Below are 16,173 nucleotides of genomic sequence, written 5' to 3'. Positions count from 1 at the left end.
CCACCCCCTTCCCTTCCCGTCCCTTCCCTTTTCCAACCACCACAACAACCGTCTCCTCCATAAAGAGCACATTTCTCTTCCTCCATTTCACAGCTATGCCAGTTGTAAATCCTGCTCCACCTGGAAAAGTTCCCTCTTTTTTTTCCGGCCCTAATCTCTGTTTAATATGGTTTGGCCGGATGTAAATACCTTCGGACAATGGCCTTAATCTGGGCCGGCCTGACAACCTCACACCGCCTTGGAGAAGCCTGCGAGGAGGAGATGGAGAGAAAAGAGTGATGGCTCGGCAGAGATCAAGGAGGAGAGGAGAAAAGGAACGGGGGTGGGGGGGGGGCTGCAGGGAATGGAGGGAGGATTTCTCCCCCCTCCTCAGCTTGTTGCCTCTATTCTTTGCCGAGCTGAGCCGCCCTTTATCAAAAGAAGCCCCTAAAATCAAGTTAAAGATAGACGCTGTCTCTAAACATCCCGCCCCGGCCTGTGCCAGCCTCACCCCCCCCCCCCCCCACCCCGACCGGCCCTGCGCTCAGCTGCGTTAACGAGCATCGGAAGCTACTGTACGTCCACAACATCTTGGCAGCGCCCAACTGTCTTTGCTCCTTTCATACCCCCCCCCCCCCCCATCAACCCCCAGACTCAGAACACGGCCTGGGTTTGGTCCACAGTAATTGTCATTCCAAAGACGAACTGGCCTAGTTTCAATTCAGCAGACAAGTGTAAGAAGCTCAGCCCACAAAAGCCAGGATGTCTAAGAAGTGTGTGTGTGTGTGTGTGTGTGTGTGTGTGTGTGTTGGGGGGGTAGTCACACTTCCCTAAACAACACGGAGGAACCAATCTGATTACAAGGCAGCTTTTAACATCTCACAACTCAGGTTTGGTTTTTGTTTGTTTGTTTTTTTTTAAACACTGCAAATACACTTAAGTTTCCCTTCACACAATGAACAGAGGTGATAATTTAACACTTCAGCAGTGCAGGATATTGATACACAGCGAGGTCACAGCGAGAAGCCAAACAACTTCACGCCGCTGACTCAGGGAGGTCATCGGAAAAGAGACGAAAAGCAGAAGACATCTAAGACGTACGAGTCCTCCCCATAACCAACAACTGGACACACAGACTCAGTGATTTGGAAATGAATTGTTTACAGTTCATACAACCTGATGAGATTGTGTGTTTGGACGTTTTGGGGGAAATCCAGAATTTAAACTTCATCGGTCTGATTAAGTTTTAAAAGTAAAAGTCAGTTTTTGGAAGTCTAAAGCGACGTTTTTAATCTCAGATCTGATGGAAACGATCTGTGCAGCCGATTGAAGCAGTGAACTTTGACCTCTGCTGACCCTGACCGGGGCCCTGCCCTGACCTCCCAGTGCAGCAAGTGCAACCCACACACAAACTGGTATCACACAGGGCAGGTCATTATTGTGTGTGTGTGTGTGTGTGAGGTGACAGAGACATCAGTGTCATGGTGTGGGATCAGTGGGACCAAACGACACACACACACACACACACACACACACACACACACACACTGCTTTTCTGTGTTGCCGTAGCAACACTGCAAACCTAGACAGCAGCGTTGTGTATTCCTCCCATAAGAAGAAGGAAAAAAACCCTTCAGTAATCGTGTTTACACTCTCACACTGACTCTGTGTCTCACAGAAGTTAACAATGACGACAAAAAGAAGCTTTGAGCTGAAAGTTAAAACCTCATCAAGACTTTGCTAATTAATCTGTCAAGCATTGCTAAGAAGGAGCCTTTTATCAACCTTTAACATGTTTTCTTCACTTTGAACAAACACCAGCAGCACCAGAAACGCAGAGCAGGAAATATATGGCAGCCAATGTAAACCCCGCAGAGAACTACGGCAGACACTGAGGTCAAGTTCTTTGGATTTTCGGAGGCTTTAATGGAGTTAGGAGCTAAAACTTTGGCATGTGAAGCTAATTCCAAGTTTTTATTCAAAAATACTGTCAACTATTTTTATTCCTCCAGAAGAAAAATATGTAAAACTTATAAGATGAATATTTGAAGCATATTCAGTACATCGAATTCAGACATCCAAAAAGAGAAACAATCATCGAATCAACTTCTAATGTGATTAAAATGAAAGGCCTCTGAATTTGTGATGTACCGAGAATCAAGCTGCTGATGCTGTGATGTCCGTTTGTTTGATCCAGGGAGGGGCTGAAGGTGGAGTCGGGATCAGCAGGACGCCGAAGCGTTTACTGCTCTGTTTACGATGCTGTTTATTAGTGCGGTGGGACTGCGAGGGTCCGTCCCTCTCGCTCTTGTTACCGCTCCACGTGAAACCCTGCTGTTGATCCGAGCCGCCATGTGCTTCTGATCAGCAGAAAGCGCCCGCCAACACTTCCTGAGCTGCTTCCGCATCCCAACTTTTACTCCGGTTATCTTCGTGTCTAACTCTGGAAATTGAGACTGAAAACATCTCCGACTGAGACAGAGCTGGTGTGTTAAGTGCGTTTGATGATGAGAGCAGGACCGCGCACAGGAAAGCCTGTAATCCCATCATCCTTCACTCCCGCTCGCTCGCCTCCGGGACCGACCTTCGCCAAAGAGAGGAGCCTCTGTCTGGGCAAGAAGAACAACCTGAGACGTCTGCACAACGCACAATGGGACCGATACAATGCGACCGAAACTGAACCGAAACATCTGTTCAGTGTTGGGATGGCCGGACATATCTATGGAAACCCCTTCAGTTACCACGGCGACCGCGCTTGTATGTGCCTCCACTCCACCGTCGCCATTCATTAAAGAGTCAATGGAGTTTCCTTAGGAGCACAAAACAACAGTATCCAGCTTCACACATGAAAATGTCCATTGGCTGAACCCCCCCGCCCCCCCAACCCCATTCAGCCAGTGCCACCGTGCCACTGAGCAAAGCACCAGTACTTGACTCCCAAGTGAAGCAGCTCATTGGCCGACGTTTATGGTCCAAGTGGGAAAGAGGAGCGAGCGTTAGATCCTTAACCCTTAAAAACAGGGATGACTGATTGTTTTCGCCATCCATCACTTCATCATGTCTCTTATTGATGGTTATATCAACAGCGGCTCAGAAAAAACACTTGTTTCAGGAAATAATTAAACAGATTTTGATGAATCTTTTTCAATAACAATGAATCGATGGCTCATTGATTCATCTCAGCACCAGTTCTCACTTTTTAAAAGGTCGTTAATACTGAAAAAGGCTCGATGTGTTCTGAAACTGAGCCTTAAAACCAGCAGTCAGGACTTCCTGAACTTTGTGATGTCACAACACAGCAATCTCCGCCCTCAGCCACGCCCCCAAAGCTCAGATCTGGTTCCTCTAAGTATTTACTAAAAAAGTCACATCTCTTTTTTTTCTGATTGGCTGACCGACCTGCTGGAGATGTAAAACAACACTGAGGCAGCTTTTGGTTCCTAAAACCACAAATATATCTTTGTATGGATATCAACACTTCAAAATAAAAATACTATAAAAGTGTAAAATATGAGAGCTTTAATTGGCTTTAACGAGGTTATAAAGTGACCGCAATCACACACAATTTCAGGAAAATCAGCAGTAAGTCCAAATCCCACCGGTCCTCGAAGGCATCTTGACAGTGACAGAAACCGTAAGATGCTGTATTCTCATTTTAGAGCGCGTTGTCTCGACAAGGACACGAAAACACTGCAGCAAACAAAAACTCAACAAAGCTAAACAGCCTCGAGCGGTTTTATTTCTTTAGGACGTCAGACTTTATGGCTCGTGGCAGCAGACGGCTGACGGAGGCTCCTCCGCCGTTGTTCAATCGTGTCCTTATTGGTAAAGGTCACAGATGAAACGTGACCCTTTAAGTGATTTAAAATTTAAAAACAGCAGACGCACACTCTCAGGATAAACGGCGCTGTGGTTGGTGATACACAGTTAAATTGTCACATGAGGAAAAAATGCAGCCAATTACCAGATTCACTGCACTCAAAAATAACATTTCATGGGAGTTTTGAAAAATTTTCTGACATGGGTTATTTTAAAAAACCAAAACCCGAGTCGGCTCCACCGTCGCTGCTCTGCTGTTGGCCAGCACACGGCCGAGTCTCTCTTTCTCTTCTTTCCAGGGAGAAAAAAGGCTTCCATTACGCTCTGCAGACGGTACAAGGGTTTATTATTTTAGCTCTCCTGGCAAAATAACAGGGGAGAGCTGGGGTGATGGAGGAGGGAGGGGACGGGGGGGACGTGGGAGGGATGGAAGCCGAGTTTGGTTTCAATATTAGATGTGTCAGCTGCCCTGGATGTGGGGGGTTTTAAACAGAAGCGCATGTGAGGGCGTGAGCGCAGACCCTGGATCTTCTTTCTTTCTTTCTGAACGACGCTGTGGTGGCGAAGGCGGAGGCGAGCTAAGATGGACGGAGGCGGAGGAGTTTAGGGTAAATACGAATTATTCTTCTTCTACTGTAAACCCTGTACAACTTGCTTTGGCAGCACGGCGCTTAATTATGGTCATGACAATGAAGCAAATTTGAATTTGTCCTGGCAGACTTGAGGGGGAGGAGGAAGAGGAGGATGAAGGGGACAGATGTGTGAGTGCGACCACGAGGAAGGAGGAGGCAGAGGAGATGAAAGAGACACACATAAGGGAGGAAGAATGAGCACACACCCACTCACAACCCAACTCAACACACACACATTGTTGCACACTGTCTGTTGGCTCTCTGTTTCCATTCACAGAAATGTAAATGGGGTGCAGCAGAGCCAGACAGAAGAGCTCTGCTTCTGGTTAGAGTGGAGAGAGAGCGAGCGATCCAGTAAGAGATGAGAATTTCACATCTACATATAAGTGTTTATTTTTCTGTTTCCCACACCGACTACGAGCAGGAAGTTCACCGGTTTAGATCCATTTCCCTTGGTCGAATTTTCACATTTTTTTTGCTGCACCTGCACGAGTTTCCTCCCGTCAGAATCAGATTACAGATGGCCAATGTGTCCGATTACGCAATGGCAGAGCTGCAGATTCCTGCAAATCCACGTTGCGAAGATTTGCGATCCTGTCTGTCAGTGTTACACCTAAAATACTGTCCATAAAAAAAAAACACACAACATAAAACAGAAGCTACTCTTCCGTCCAACTTTTTATTTCATCCCTCACAGGCTGACAGTCTGAGCCTATCTGAATTTCTACAGACTGAAGGTATGCGACAGTGATTTTGTTTATGGCAGCGAGCTAACGTGACGACTTCGGCAGGAGAAGTAAAATAACAAACAGACGCACACAGACACAGAAACAAGTACAGGATGATTTGTGTGTGTGACACATCAAGTCTAGGCTGTCCCTCTCTCTCTCTGCCTTTGTGTGTCAGTGTGTGTGAGAGAGAAAGTGTTGGACTTCTTACAGCTCGGCACACAACCTGCCATCTGTTTGTCTTTGCCAGCAACAAAACACACTCTCCCAGTGGGGGTGGCACACTCAGACACACACGTAAACACGAGTATACATGCATATATTGGCTTCATTTTGGAATCACCATCCATCACCACAACATGGTCAAAAATGATGTAATTAAACCAACGCTGGCCATAAATCCAGCTGTCAGCCAGCGAGCGAGCGAGCGAGCAAGAGAGTCAATAGAGAGAGAGAGACGTAACTTCCAATAAAACACCCTGATGCAGTCACTTTTTGTCAGATTTAACTGCCGCTCCAGCTGATTGCCCCCCCCACCCCTTCACTCCTGATACGACACAACGAGCCTCTTTGTTTGCCCTCCATGTCTGCCTTATCTGTTAAGTATCTCAACAATTTCCTTAAGGGGAGCTTTGTAATTAAAAACCCGCCGTATGTCAACGCCGCTGTCAGCCAGCGTGCTCAGAGCCGTCCTGAATGGCAGCCAAAGGTAGAGCAGAGGACATGTATACGTGTGTGTGGACGCTATGAAAACATCATTAGCCTTAAACTGGCAGTACCTGCAGCAGCAACGAGGATCAGACACTTAAGAAGAGTTGACAACGAGCCAAAATAAGAATAAAAAAGAGCAGATACCTGTGGAGACTTAAAATGTGTCACATTATATCTGTGAATGGGACAGAAAAGAGAAAAAAAAGGTGACAGCTCTGTATTTTAATCCATAATTCATCCGCTGACACGCAGAGAGCGTTTCAAAGGGCATTAATGAGGTGTATTAATACATCCAGAACCGCGGCCTGCAGAACAGGTCTGTGCCGAGGCCACCGGCTGACAGTGACCTGCTGATCTGCAGCTGTCTGAGTCTGCGCTCAGCACATAAATCTGAGCAGATCTGAATCTGGATCCCGACCGAAGGCGAAATAAAGCCCCGGCTGCCATCTGAAACTCTCAGCAGCAGCTTTAAATCCTGAAGTTCAATATTTTCACACCAACGACGGATTCAAATCAACGAATCGTGACTTCACTCTCCACCTGTCAGTGTGAACTTAGCAGCTAAAGGCCCATTTGGTGAAGAGGTGGTGGAGACCAACACTGAGCTAAAAGGACATGACATGAACTGTGTCCTGTATGAGCGTATCGGATTTCACAAACTCTAAATCTAACTTTGGCATCGATCCTTTAGCCGGACTGTTTTCTGCCGTTCATACTGCTGACGAAGAACAACGATCAGAAAGGTCAAAGGTTAAAACCCAGAACATTACATTTCATCTACACACGAGCAGTCCAAGAAATATCTTTGGCAAAATTTGTAATTTAAAAAAAAACAAACCAAACCTAAATGACTTATTTAAATCAGGATAAATACGATAGACTTTTCAGGACTAACAGCATCCAGTATGTATCCACTGAATTTAGTAAATGATTACAACTTTAAACATAATGGACTTGTTTTCCAATTCTGTCTGATTTAGGCTGACCATTTCTCCTTCAGTCTGTGGCCTGATATGAAAACCTTTAATAACATTTTGCTTAGCAACAGGCTTTTTCCATTTGTGCTCAGCTGTGTGTTATCCTTGGAAAAATACTGTGTCTAGACAGTAATACAGTGAGCGCTTAATGAAAATCTCCCTAATACATGATACACCCAGGAGGACAAGATGACACAAAGTCAAATGTGTTATTGCAAAAAGATCATTTATTAGATCGTCGGCCATTGTGCGCTTTCACGACCTTCACCTGGTTAACGCATAAATCCGCTGTTAAAGGAAACAACGCTCCGCTGTGAATCCCACGAATCGGTCCTACAGTAGTCCAGGAGAAGCTCCCTGCTATGATCGCCTGTTAAATTAAATCGTGAGTCGTGTTAAATGTTTAAAATCCCGTCCAGAAAAGTGTCCAAAGTGTCTGCTGGATTAAGTGCCTGATGGACTGAGAATAAAACAGTCATTGTTCAACAAATCGTCATTCTCCAAAGCTTATTTGGCTCCGACGGCTTCCCCAGCCTGCCAAAAGATTTCTTGATAAAGTTTCCAGGGAAATGAACATTTGTGCAGAGAAAGGGAGCGCTGCTGCTGCAGAAGAAGAAGAGGAGGAAGAGGAGGAAGAGGAGGAAGAGGAAGAAGAAGAAGAAGAAGAAGAGGAAAAGGAAGAAGAGGAAAAGGAAGAAGGAAAAAGGAAGCGGAAGAACATTTACACACACACACACACACACACACACACACACACTATGTTCAGAATGGGTCTTCAAAAAACGAGAGAGAGAAGAAGAGAGAGAGAAGAAGCCAAAAAACAAAAAAAACAACACGGAATAAAGTGTGTGTGTGTGTGTGTGTGTGACTTGTCGAGCCTGAGTGTAAATCTGTGGATGGCGTGGTTTTAACAAGGCTCTAAACGATCCAAACAACCCCTGCTGACATTTACAGTCCCTGCTGGGGGGGGGGGGGCAGGAGGTCAGTGACCTCACAGAGACGCACACACAACAAAAAATATGGTTAAGGCCACACACATTTATGTGGTCTTACACACAAACACACACAAAAACACTCTCACTTACTCACACACACACACACACACAGGCTCTCTGCTATCCTTTAATTTCTATCTTTTTCTCTTTTCATCTTCTTTTATTGCTCCCTTTCATAATCTGCCTCTGCTCATACAGACATAACATTCACTTAAGTGCAGACTCCACGTAGGTCTGGTCTGTTACACACACACACACACACACACACACACACACACACACGCAATGGCAAAACTGAATGTGTTGAATTTATATGTTTGTGCTTCACAGACAACGTCAGAGCTGAGGAGCCGAATATTTCATCTGAGCTCCACGGGGGCCGAGAGTGTGTGTGTGTGTTGGGGGGGGGGTCAGTAAATATAGAGGGGAGAAGAATAAATAACACACACACACACACACACACACACAGCCTCTGCTCTTTGTCATTTGGCTCACATCACTCAGCTTGGCTTGTGAAACATTTCTCTTTTTTCCACGACATTTGAAAATGCCACCAGCCTTTGGAGAAATAAACAACGCCTCGCTCTGAAACAACATTTTGCTGGACTTAATGGAAACAAGGAGCTACACTTCACACACACACACACACACACACACACACACACACACAAACCACAGTGTCTCCTTACCTCACACATGCATAAATACACTCCAGAGAAAGAGCACAAGACTTTTACTCTGAAAGGACAGCTCTGTTCATTTTTTTCCTTCTCTTTGGGATATTTGTGAAATTATGACATGATCTGTTTGCAAAGCATTCTGGGTAATCTCTATCTGAAGCAGATGCTTCATAAATACATATTAAAGTTGCCATCAGTTTAACAGCGCACTCAGCGTGTCGCACTCCCCGACCGATTAAAGGTAATTTTGTGTTATCGGGAAGCGAAACCAAATCTACGGTGGCCCGCGAGGGTCAGTGGCCACGTCCCCACGTTCACCCAGCGCGGCTCCATGAAAACAGGTAGCCAATGGAGTAGAATGGCAACGATGCAGACAAATCGGTGATCACTTTTCAGTTTATATTTCCATGCCTGCTGTAAACTTTCAAGGGCGTTTTTGTCCTCAGCACCTGCTAATTTCTGACCCCGACACACACATTAATCCGCCAACCCACCCTAAACACACGCACACACACACACACAACACAAACCTAAGTGACAACTTTGCAGCTCAGAGCTGTGGCGGCTGAGGGGAAATCGTGCCATCTGCCAGTAAACGACTGTCATTTTATCCCTACTGCTCGTCCATCTGTGGACGTGGGGAAGTCTGCTGGAGGCCAAGGGGGCGGGGGGGGACGGGGGAGGGGGGGTCCAGACACGACGCAGGCCAGAGATGCCAACCACACACAGTTTTTACTTTCTCATCAAATTGGCAAAAGCTAGAGCTTCTCTGCTTGGGGATAGATAAAGGTGTTTTACTCTGAGTTCTAGCTATCTTTGAAATACTTCAGTTTGCTGCAGGACAATCGGTATGAGACATCGATTAAACCTCGTAACCCTTCGAGTTTATGTTATAAAAGTTTTCAGTTCTTCCAAAATTATTTTGTATCGGTCAGTTCGCTGAATATCCAATAAGGAGATTCTGGTGGGGTATGACCTTTGACCTTCTCTCTGGCCACAGAAAATGAAGGTGCTTACATCCTCCATAGGAAGAACCTCAATGCACAAAACTTTACTTCCACCAACAGTAACGTTGCTCTCTGCTCTCATTTCTGCCAGACCGGGAAAGGACACCTTAACGCCCCTTAAAAACGGGAGAGCAGTCTCTGTTCCTTATTCGAACAAAGAGTGGATACCAAGGAAGCAACTTTTAGATGCAGCCTTTCCAAGTTAACAGTTCAAATGAAGATTCTCAGCAGGAACAGAAACATGGCTGCACACATCATCATCCACACTCCCTCCCACGATATCGTTCTCCTCTCCTTCTCCTCTGACTGCGCTTAAATCCTGCGTTTAGGACGATGCCAAGCACGTTGGGCTGTGATGGCTCGCAGCAGGGAAGGCAATCAGGCACGCAGAATCACAACATGCCTGTTGTATCAGTGGGGTGCTACACGAGAGAGGGCAGGAGGGTTTGGATCGGGGCTTTTACCAGGAGTTTTACAGGTAAAAGCTAAAATCAGTTGTTCAAGCTGTCATTTTTGTGCCGTAAAGGATCCAGCAGGTCTGGGCTCTGGATCGATACGGTGAGAGCATCCAAAACCAGCCGTAACTCTGTGACGTCACGACAAAGCAGTCACCAGCCTGAGCCAGTCAGGATTTGGTTCCTCTGGCCATCTGAAACTGCACTCGTACGGTGTTTGGTTTTTATAGCTTCTCCTGGATATCAACACTTTAAATGAAACACAGGAAAAATGTGAAATATGGGACCTTCCAGTCAATCAGTAACCTCAGTTATTTGTTCAATAGCCCTGATATGGACCACACACACACAGCAAACGTTGGCTTGCATAAGACAGCTGGGTTGTTTCCAGAAAGAGTCCAGCTCCTCGTCTTTCTTTAAGCGCTGTGGCGTGTAAAGTGTGTCAAAGACTCATTTTAAATAACTCACATTTAAAGAAAAGAGCGGAAGGGGGAGGGTGGAGGGAAAAAAAAACAACACTTGGCTAACGCCTCAGAAAAAGATTACTCCACTGTGTTGGTTTTTTTGCACAATATGGGGAGATTAAAGCAAACACAGCGGACGTTTACTTTGGATTGATATTTGGGTATTTCTCTGCCTCGAGAACAAAGAGGGAAAATCGCACTAAGCTCAGCGAACCGAGGAGAGCCCAATTAAAAAAAAGAAAAAAGAAAAAAGAAGACTCCACCACGTTCTCGTAAACAATAAGCGTGTCTTTTGAAATGCCTCTATTTGAAGTGATGAACACACACAAAGCATTGGTTTCTAGGCATATGCCATATTAGTGCGGAAAATGAAGCGAAGAATAACGGATGACGGGCTGAACGTCGTCTTTTCTCAGTTTTGGACGAGCATCAGTTTCAAGCTTCTGGTTCATAACTGAGTGGAAAGCCAACTTGAGGAGGTGCGTTTTTGTTTTTGTGTTTTCTTATTGTGCGTTTAACAGATGTGATACAGAAGTTTTCGCCATTTTTGCTTGATAAATGTTTGAATGATCAGCCAGTGATTTGACCTGTGAATCACCTGCGATCCTTTGGAGTTCGTGATGTGTAGAGGTTTTTGATTCTGCAGTCGATTTTTATTTATCCAGCTCTAATCAGTAAACACAAAAGGAGTGCCAACGCTGTGAACTGTCCACCACGGTGCGGTTACACCTGAGACAGGCTGAGCTCTGAAAACACACCATCACATATAGAAGTGTCTCACAGGGAGGCGCTGACACTTTTACAGGAGCTACAACCCACAGATGAGACGTGACGGATCCGTTCGAAGAGTTTACAAGCCGGCTATCAGCCCAATCTTCCTCCACCGTGTCCGAGCAGAAAGCCAAAACAGATTCAATATCTTAATCTTTGGAGATTAAATGTATAAAACTGACAGATTTCTGTGAGGCAGCTGATTATTACTTTTAAAAAAATGTCCAACAGCTTGTAAGCTAATGTGTAAACCTCGCTGTGTGAATTCTGCCGAATGGCTTCCTCTTCCTGCAGCGTGTGAAGGTGGTACAGGTGTGGTTGCGTCCTACCTGTGGGCGGGGCGGTGGGCAGCCTGGCCGGAGCGACGCAGAGAGGCAGCAGGAAGGAAATCCAGACTGAGCACCACAGAGCCGTCATTCCTCTGGACGTCAGGGTGAGACGCAGAGCAGCCGGGCCCGACTCAGACAACATCCTCCGATCGCATGCTGTCCGGGAGAACGGCGGCCTCTGACGCCGCAAGAAACTATCCAAAGTCTCCCCACCGCCGACCTGAAACACAACACAAAGCATTAGAAGGCGTGATCAGAGAAAGAGAAAGGGAGCAGCGCCCTGAGGTCTGCTGCCATACACTGACCTGACATTCCACACAGATCTCACGGATTAGGGTGGAAATCCCTGTTGGCAGTTTTTCTCAGAAACTTTCTGAGAGCACCTGATGGTTAAGATGGCAGGATGGGAGCTCTGACATCAGAGGGGCTCGCAAAACAACCGATAAACCAGCTCTGCTGCGGCGGGCTCGTCCGAACAGAGACAGAAGGGACTCTTTCTGCCTCAGAGAGCAACCAGATTGACACAGATTCACTAATCCTGCAGCAGGATGAGGAATGCCGGAGTCTCCGCAGTATCGGTTGCCCAACCTGCCTGGAGGCTCGCAGGAGGGAGGACGAGAGCGGCAGCCACGGCGAGTGACGGCGGAGCGCTCTGCTCTGTTTGCTTAAGAGGGGAGAAGCTGGAATGCACCGAGGTTCGAGGAGAAAGCTCTGAGAGAAGTGCCCAGAAAAGCAAAGCACACACCAGTGTTAACTTAAACTTCAGCAGCTTTGTCTGTGAGACGTCCACACACACATCTGAGAGCAGGCCTTGCTCGCACACACAGAGGTGTATTGTAGGAACACACAGTCCAGAGAAAGGTTGTGTTGTCTTAAGTCTTAACGGGGCTGTTTTTCTTTCCCTCCGAGGACCTGCGACCGGCTCCTTGCTCAGCACAAAGTGGCGCCCGGCTCGGCTCTGCCAGGCTCTGTTTGCACATTATCGCTTCTCCAAACTGAGAAAACCTCACAGCACAGACACACAAACACACTGTCCTTATCTAAACACGACTACCACACCTTTCAGACTTCAACATACGCCGCAGACTTTAATGTCTTCCAAGTCGCCCTCCAGAGGGCTCTTCTTCTTCATCATCTTCTCCTCCTCCTCGGCCCATCCTCACCGACATGCTGCTGCGGTTTGTTTATACAGCACAACAAGGCCTTTGCTCTCCAAGCAAGGAGGCTGCTGATTGCAGGCCTTCTCTGATTTGAAAACCTTTGTTTTCTCTGGCAGACGCACATAAACAGCAGAAATCTCAGCTTTTTATGGCCACTTCGCTTTGAGAGCTGACAAAACTGCGGAGTTGGTTGGAGTCACGGAGCTGCAGATCTGTTTGGACAGGCAGCAGGACAGACTCCGGGGCCATGTGCGGAGACGTAGGAAAACATCACGGGCTTTTGCACCGGCTGATTTGGTGACAGCTATTAGTTTTAACCGCCTCATGCACAAAGTGAATCTTTTGAGTTGGACGAGCAGCTTCGTGCTGAAGCGTGATTGACAGCGTGAAACTGAAACTAATTAGTGTGTGCAAGAGAAGAAAGTAATTGGGGCCCTTTCTTGACAAAATAGTAAACTTATATCCTGCATTTTATGAAATATTTCACACCAAAGTGAACATGAACTCTTCACACCAAGTTAAAACACTTTGATTTCTCTTAACAACCTCAAGAAGAAGAAGAAGAAGAAGAAGAAGAAAAAGGGGAGGAGGAGGAGGCGGTGCAGATCCCAAAGAACCAGCGTGGAGTTCAAAGCCTCCGAAGTGTTTCATGCTAATATTTTCTTTAAGCATCAAAAGGGAAACAGAACAGCCACCGCTGTGAATAATGCATGAATATTAATCATGCAGAACTATCTCCACATTGTAATAGCTGCGAGGCAGAGGAGTGCTTCAACAGGGAGTTCAAATCCCTGTCACACCCCCCCCCCAAGTGAGGATCAATGTGGGGCCGTCACATGCTCCTCACACCTCCGGAGCATCAGTAATCTTTAATAATTAAGCCAGAAAATCAACAGCCGGGGTCAGATCCACTTTGTCATTTTGGGAAAAGAGGATTAGAGGGTTTTTTTTTTTTTGTTGTTGTGCAAACAGCAGACGGTCAGAGCGCAAAAACACAAGAGGGAGGTTTTCCACATCATCTCCACTTTTTCTTCTGTAGCTCACCTCCCTCCGCTGGCCCCAGCAGCACCTTCGGGTGAGAGGAGATATCGATCCGCTCAGAGGCCGACAGGGACGGAGAGCTGTGGGCTGTGAAGGTGCAGGCCGAGTCCAGGTCGTGGAGAAAAAAACAAAAAATGAGACTACAACACATTTCAGTCTCTCTGGGGCTTCAGGAGACAAGCTGAGTGTGAAGAGCGACACACATCCAGGGAAATCAGAGGCCTCCACGTATTCCAGGACCTTATCAAGACATTCAGGTGAAGTCAGGAGGAAAAGAAAGCAGGAATGAAGAACAGACAGGCCACATCAGGTCACTGCTGCAAAACCCGAAGGAGTTTCTGACTTGGACATAACAGTGAATGAATGTTTGTGCACGACAAGAGATGAGCTTTTCTTCTCAAATTAGACAAGTTGGAGCCAATTAATGCACCGTTCTCCTCTTTTCTCAGAGAGGGGAGGAGGAGAAAGAAAGAGCACAAAACCTCCACGCAGAGCGATGGTCTCAGGCCAATTTCACTAATGAAAAGAGGCAATCAGAGTCTCATTTGGAGCCGAAATGTGTCTGAGAGTCGCCTTTGATTGAAAAATCGCGGCACAACTGGCGTGCGTTATTTCTCGGGTCAACAGATACAATTAATGTGCAGCATTGGGCCAACTATTATTACCAGCTCGCACCCAAATTTAATAGACAGATGCAGTGCATGTCCAAAATGTCATTTCGGCCCCCTGTCTCCCTGCTGTAGGGCTATACAACCCCCCCCCCCCAAGTCAAAGCTTAAGCTGAGTGGCCAAAAATCCAACATCTGAATCCCATTGAAGCGCATGTGTGAGGAAGAAGAACCGCACAGCTCGTTCGTTCAAAGAGAGAGAGGGGTGGTGGTGGGGGGGTAAAAAAAAAAAAGGGGGGGGGGGAGAAACGTGCCGCTTTCTGGAGAAACTTCAGAGACCGTCACAGACATCGGGGCTGATGAGTAATTCATGTTTGCGCCGCGAACCGAAAGAAGACGTCACTGTTGCGGCGAACAGAAAAGGCGTGTTCGTCCTGAAGGGGACAGGATCCGTCTGATTACCGCTCAGCAGCCCGTCCGGGACTCTGGACCCGTCCGGGCTCTGGACCCGTCCGGGTCATTTCACGACTCCTCCACTAAAAGAATAATAATCATTTAAAAAAAATCAGGTGGGGGTTCTTTACTGGAGTGTCAGTGTTTAAAGCATGATCAGAATGACTTTGTGATCTTGAAGGGGATTAAAAAAAAAAAGTGAATGTAATTTCCAGTTTCAAGAGAAAAAAAATCAAAAATCGCAACGTGCGTAAATTTCATCCACAGACACAAACCTGCGCCACACACAGCGCAACCAGAGCACGAGCTGTGCCAGAACCCCCCACCCACCACCACCAACACCCCCACCACCACCACCACCACTCTCTCTGAGCACAGATCCCCCTCAGCGCTCTGACACCCGCCGAGGACAGGCGGTTTGCGCGCAGTCCGGGAACGGGAGGACCGAGCGGTGTGTCTGCAGGGATCGACCCCGCGGGGCTGAAGCTCCACGGCCGGTGGGGGGGGGGGCAGGGATCGACCCCACGGCGCTCCACGCTTCACACAACCCACACACACAACTCAACCTGTCCGACGCACGTCTTGGAAGCCATTTCACTCAAAACCCGAAGCTGCTGCCCAGAAGCTCAGATAATGATGACAATAATAATAATAATAATAATAATAATAATAATAATAATAATAATAATAATAATAAATACTCACCCAAAGTATTCCGTTTTGAGAGCCAATCTCAGCCTTTGAGCTTTCAGAAGAAGAAACCAGATTTTTATTCTCCGTTAAACTTCATTCAAAAGACAAAATAAAAAAAGCCCCAGAAATCTTAAATCTCTTAAATCCTTCCGAGTTTCACGGATCAGTTTTTGGCGACAGAGAGAAAGGAAAAAGACAAAAAGTCAGAAATCCGCTTCAGGACCTGACAGACCGACCGTCAGAGTCCCGGTTCGGGCTCCGCCGCTGAGAGAAGCAACTTTCTCCGCTAAATCCGCGTTTCCAGCCCGAAGTGTCCAAACGTCCGGAGCGCGGTCATCCTGCGGGCCGGGCGGGCCGGGCGGTGCGGGCAGGCGGGGACGGGACGCAGCGGACGCGGCTCCGGTGCCTGTCGCTGAGCTTCGTCGCCTCCGGGTCTACCAGCTCCGACTGGTGCTGCCGCTCCGCCGGCTGCAGGAGAAGAAGGAGCCGGAGCCAAGACAGCCCCGCTCCGAGGCTGAGCCGCTTCCGGGCCGGAGCGTCACAATAAGAGTCCGGGCCGGGCTGCTGTCGTTGTTGTTGTTGTTGCTGTTGTTGTTGTTGTTGTTGTTGTTGCTGTTGTTGTTGTTGTTACTGTTGTTGAAACACACGTCAGGTGGAGTCTGCGGTGGACA

The 16,173-nt window shown here is 47.2% G+C and overlaps 1 protein-coding gene across 9 annotated transcripts in view; it reads right to left on the bottom strand.

Annotated features, from left to right (window-relative positions):
• Nucleotides 1-15,963, bottom strand: part of fgfr3 (fibroblast growth factor receptor 3) — a 61,707-nt gene extending 45,744 nt beyond the window's left edge. For all 9 annotated transcript variants that reach the window (XM_029494224.1, XM_029494227.1, XM_029494223.1 and 6 more), the window contains exons 1-2: nt 15,515-15,963; nt 11,548-11,767 (exon numbers count right to left, since the gene is read on the bottom strand). In XM_029494224.1, the coding sequence (XP_029350084.1) occupies nt 11,548-11,689 (142 nt within the window). In that variant the 5' untranslated portion in view covers nt 11,690-11,767; nt 15,515-15,963. The remainder of the gene's footprint in view (nt 1-11,547; nt 11,768-15,514) is intronic.
• Nucleotides 15,964-16,173: the final 210 nt, after the last annotated feature.

Source organism: Echeneis naucrates, chromosome 22 (assembly GCF_900963305.1).
Source record: "Echeneis naucrates chromosome 22, fEcheNa1.1, whole genome shotgun sequence".
NCBI classification, from domain to species: domain Eukaryota; kingdom Metazoa; phylum Chordata; class Actinopteri; order Carangiformes; family Echeneidae; genus Echeneis; species Echeneis naucrates.
This window is presented reverse-complemented; position numbering and strand designations above follow the sequence as displayed.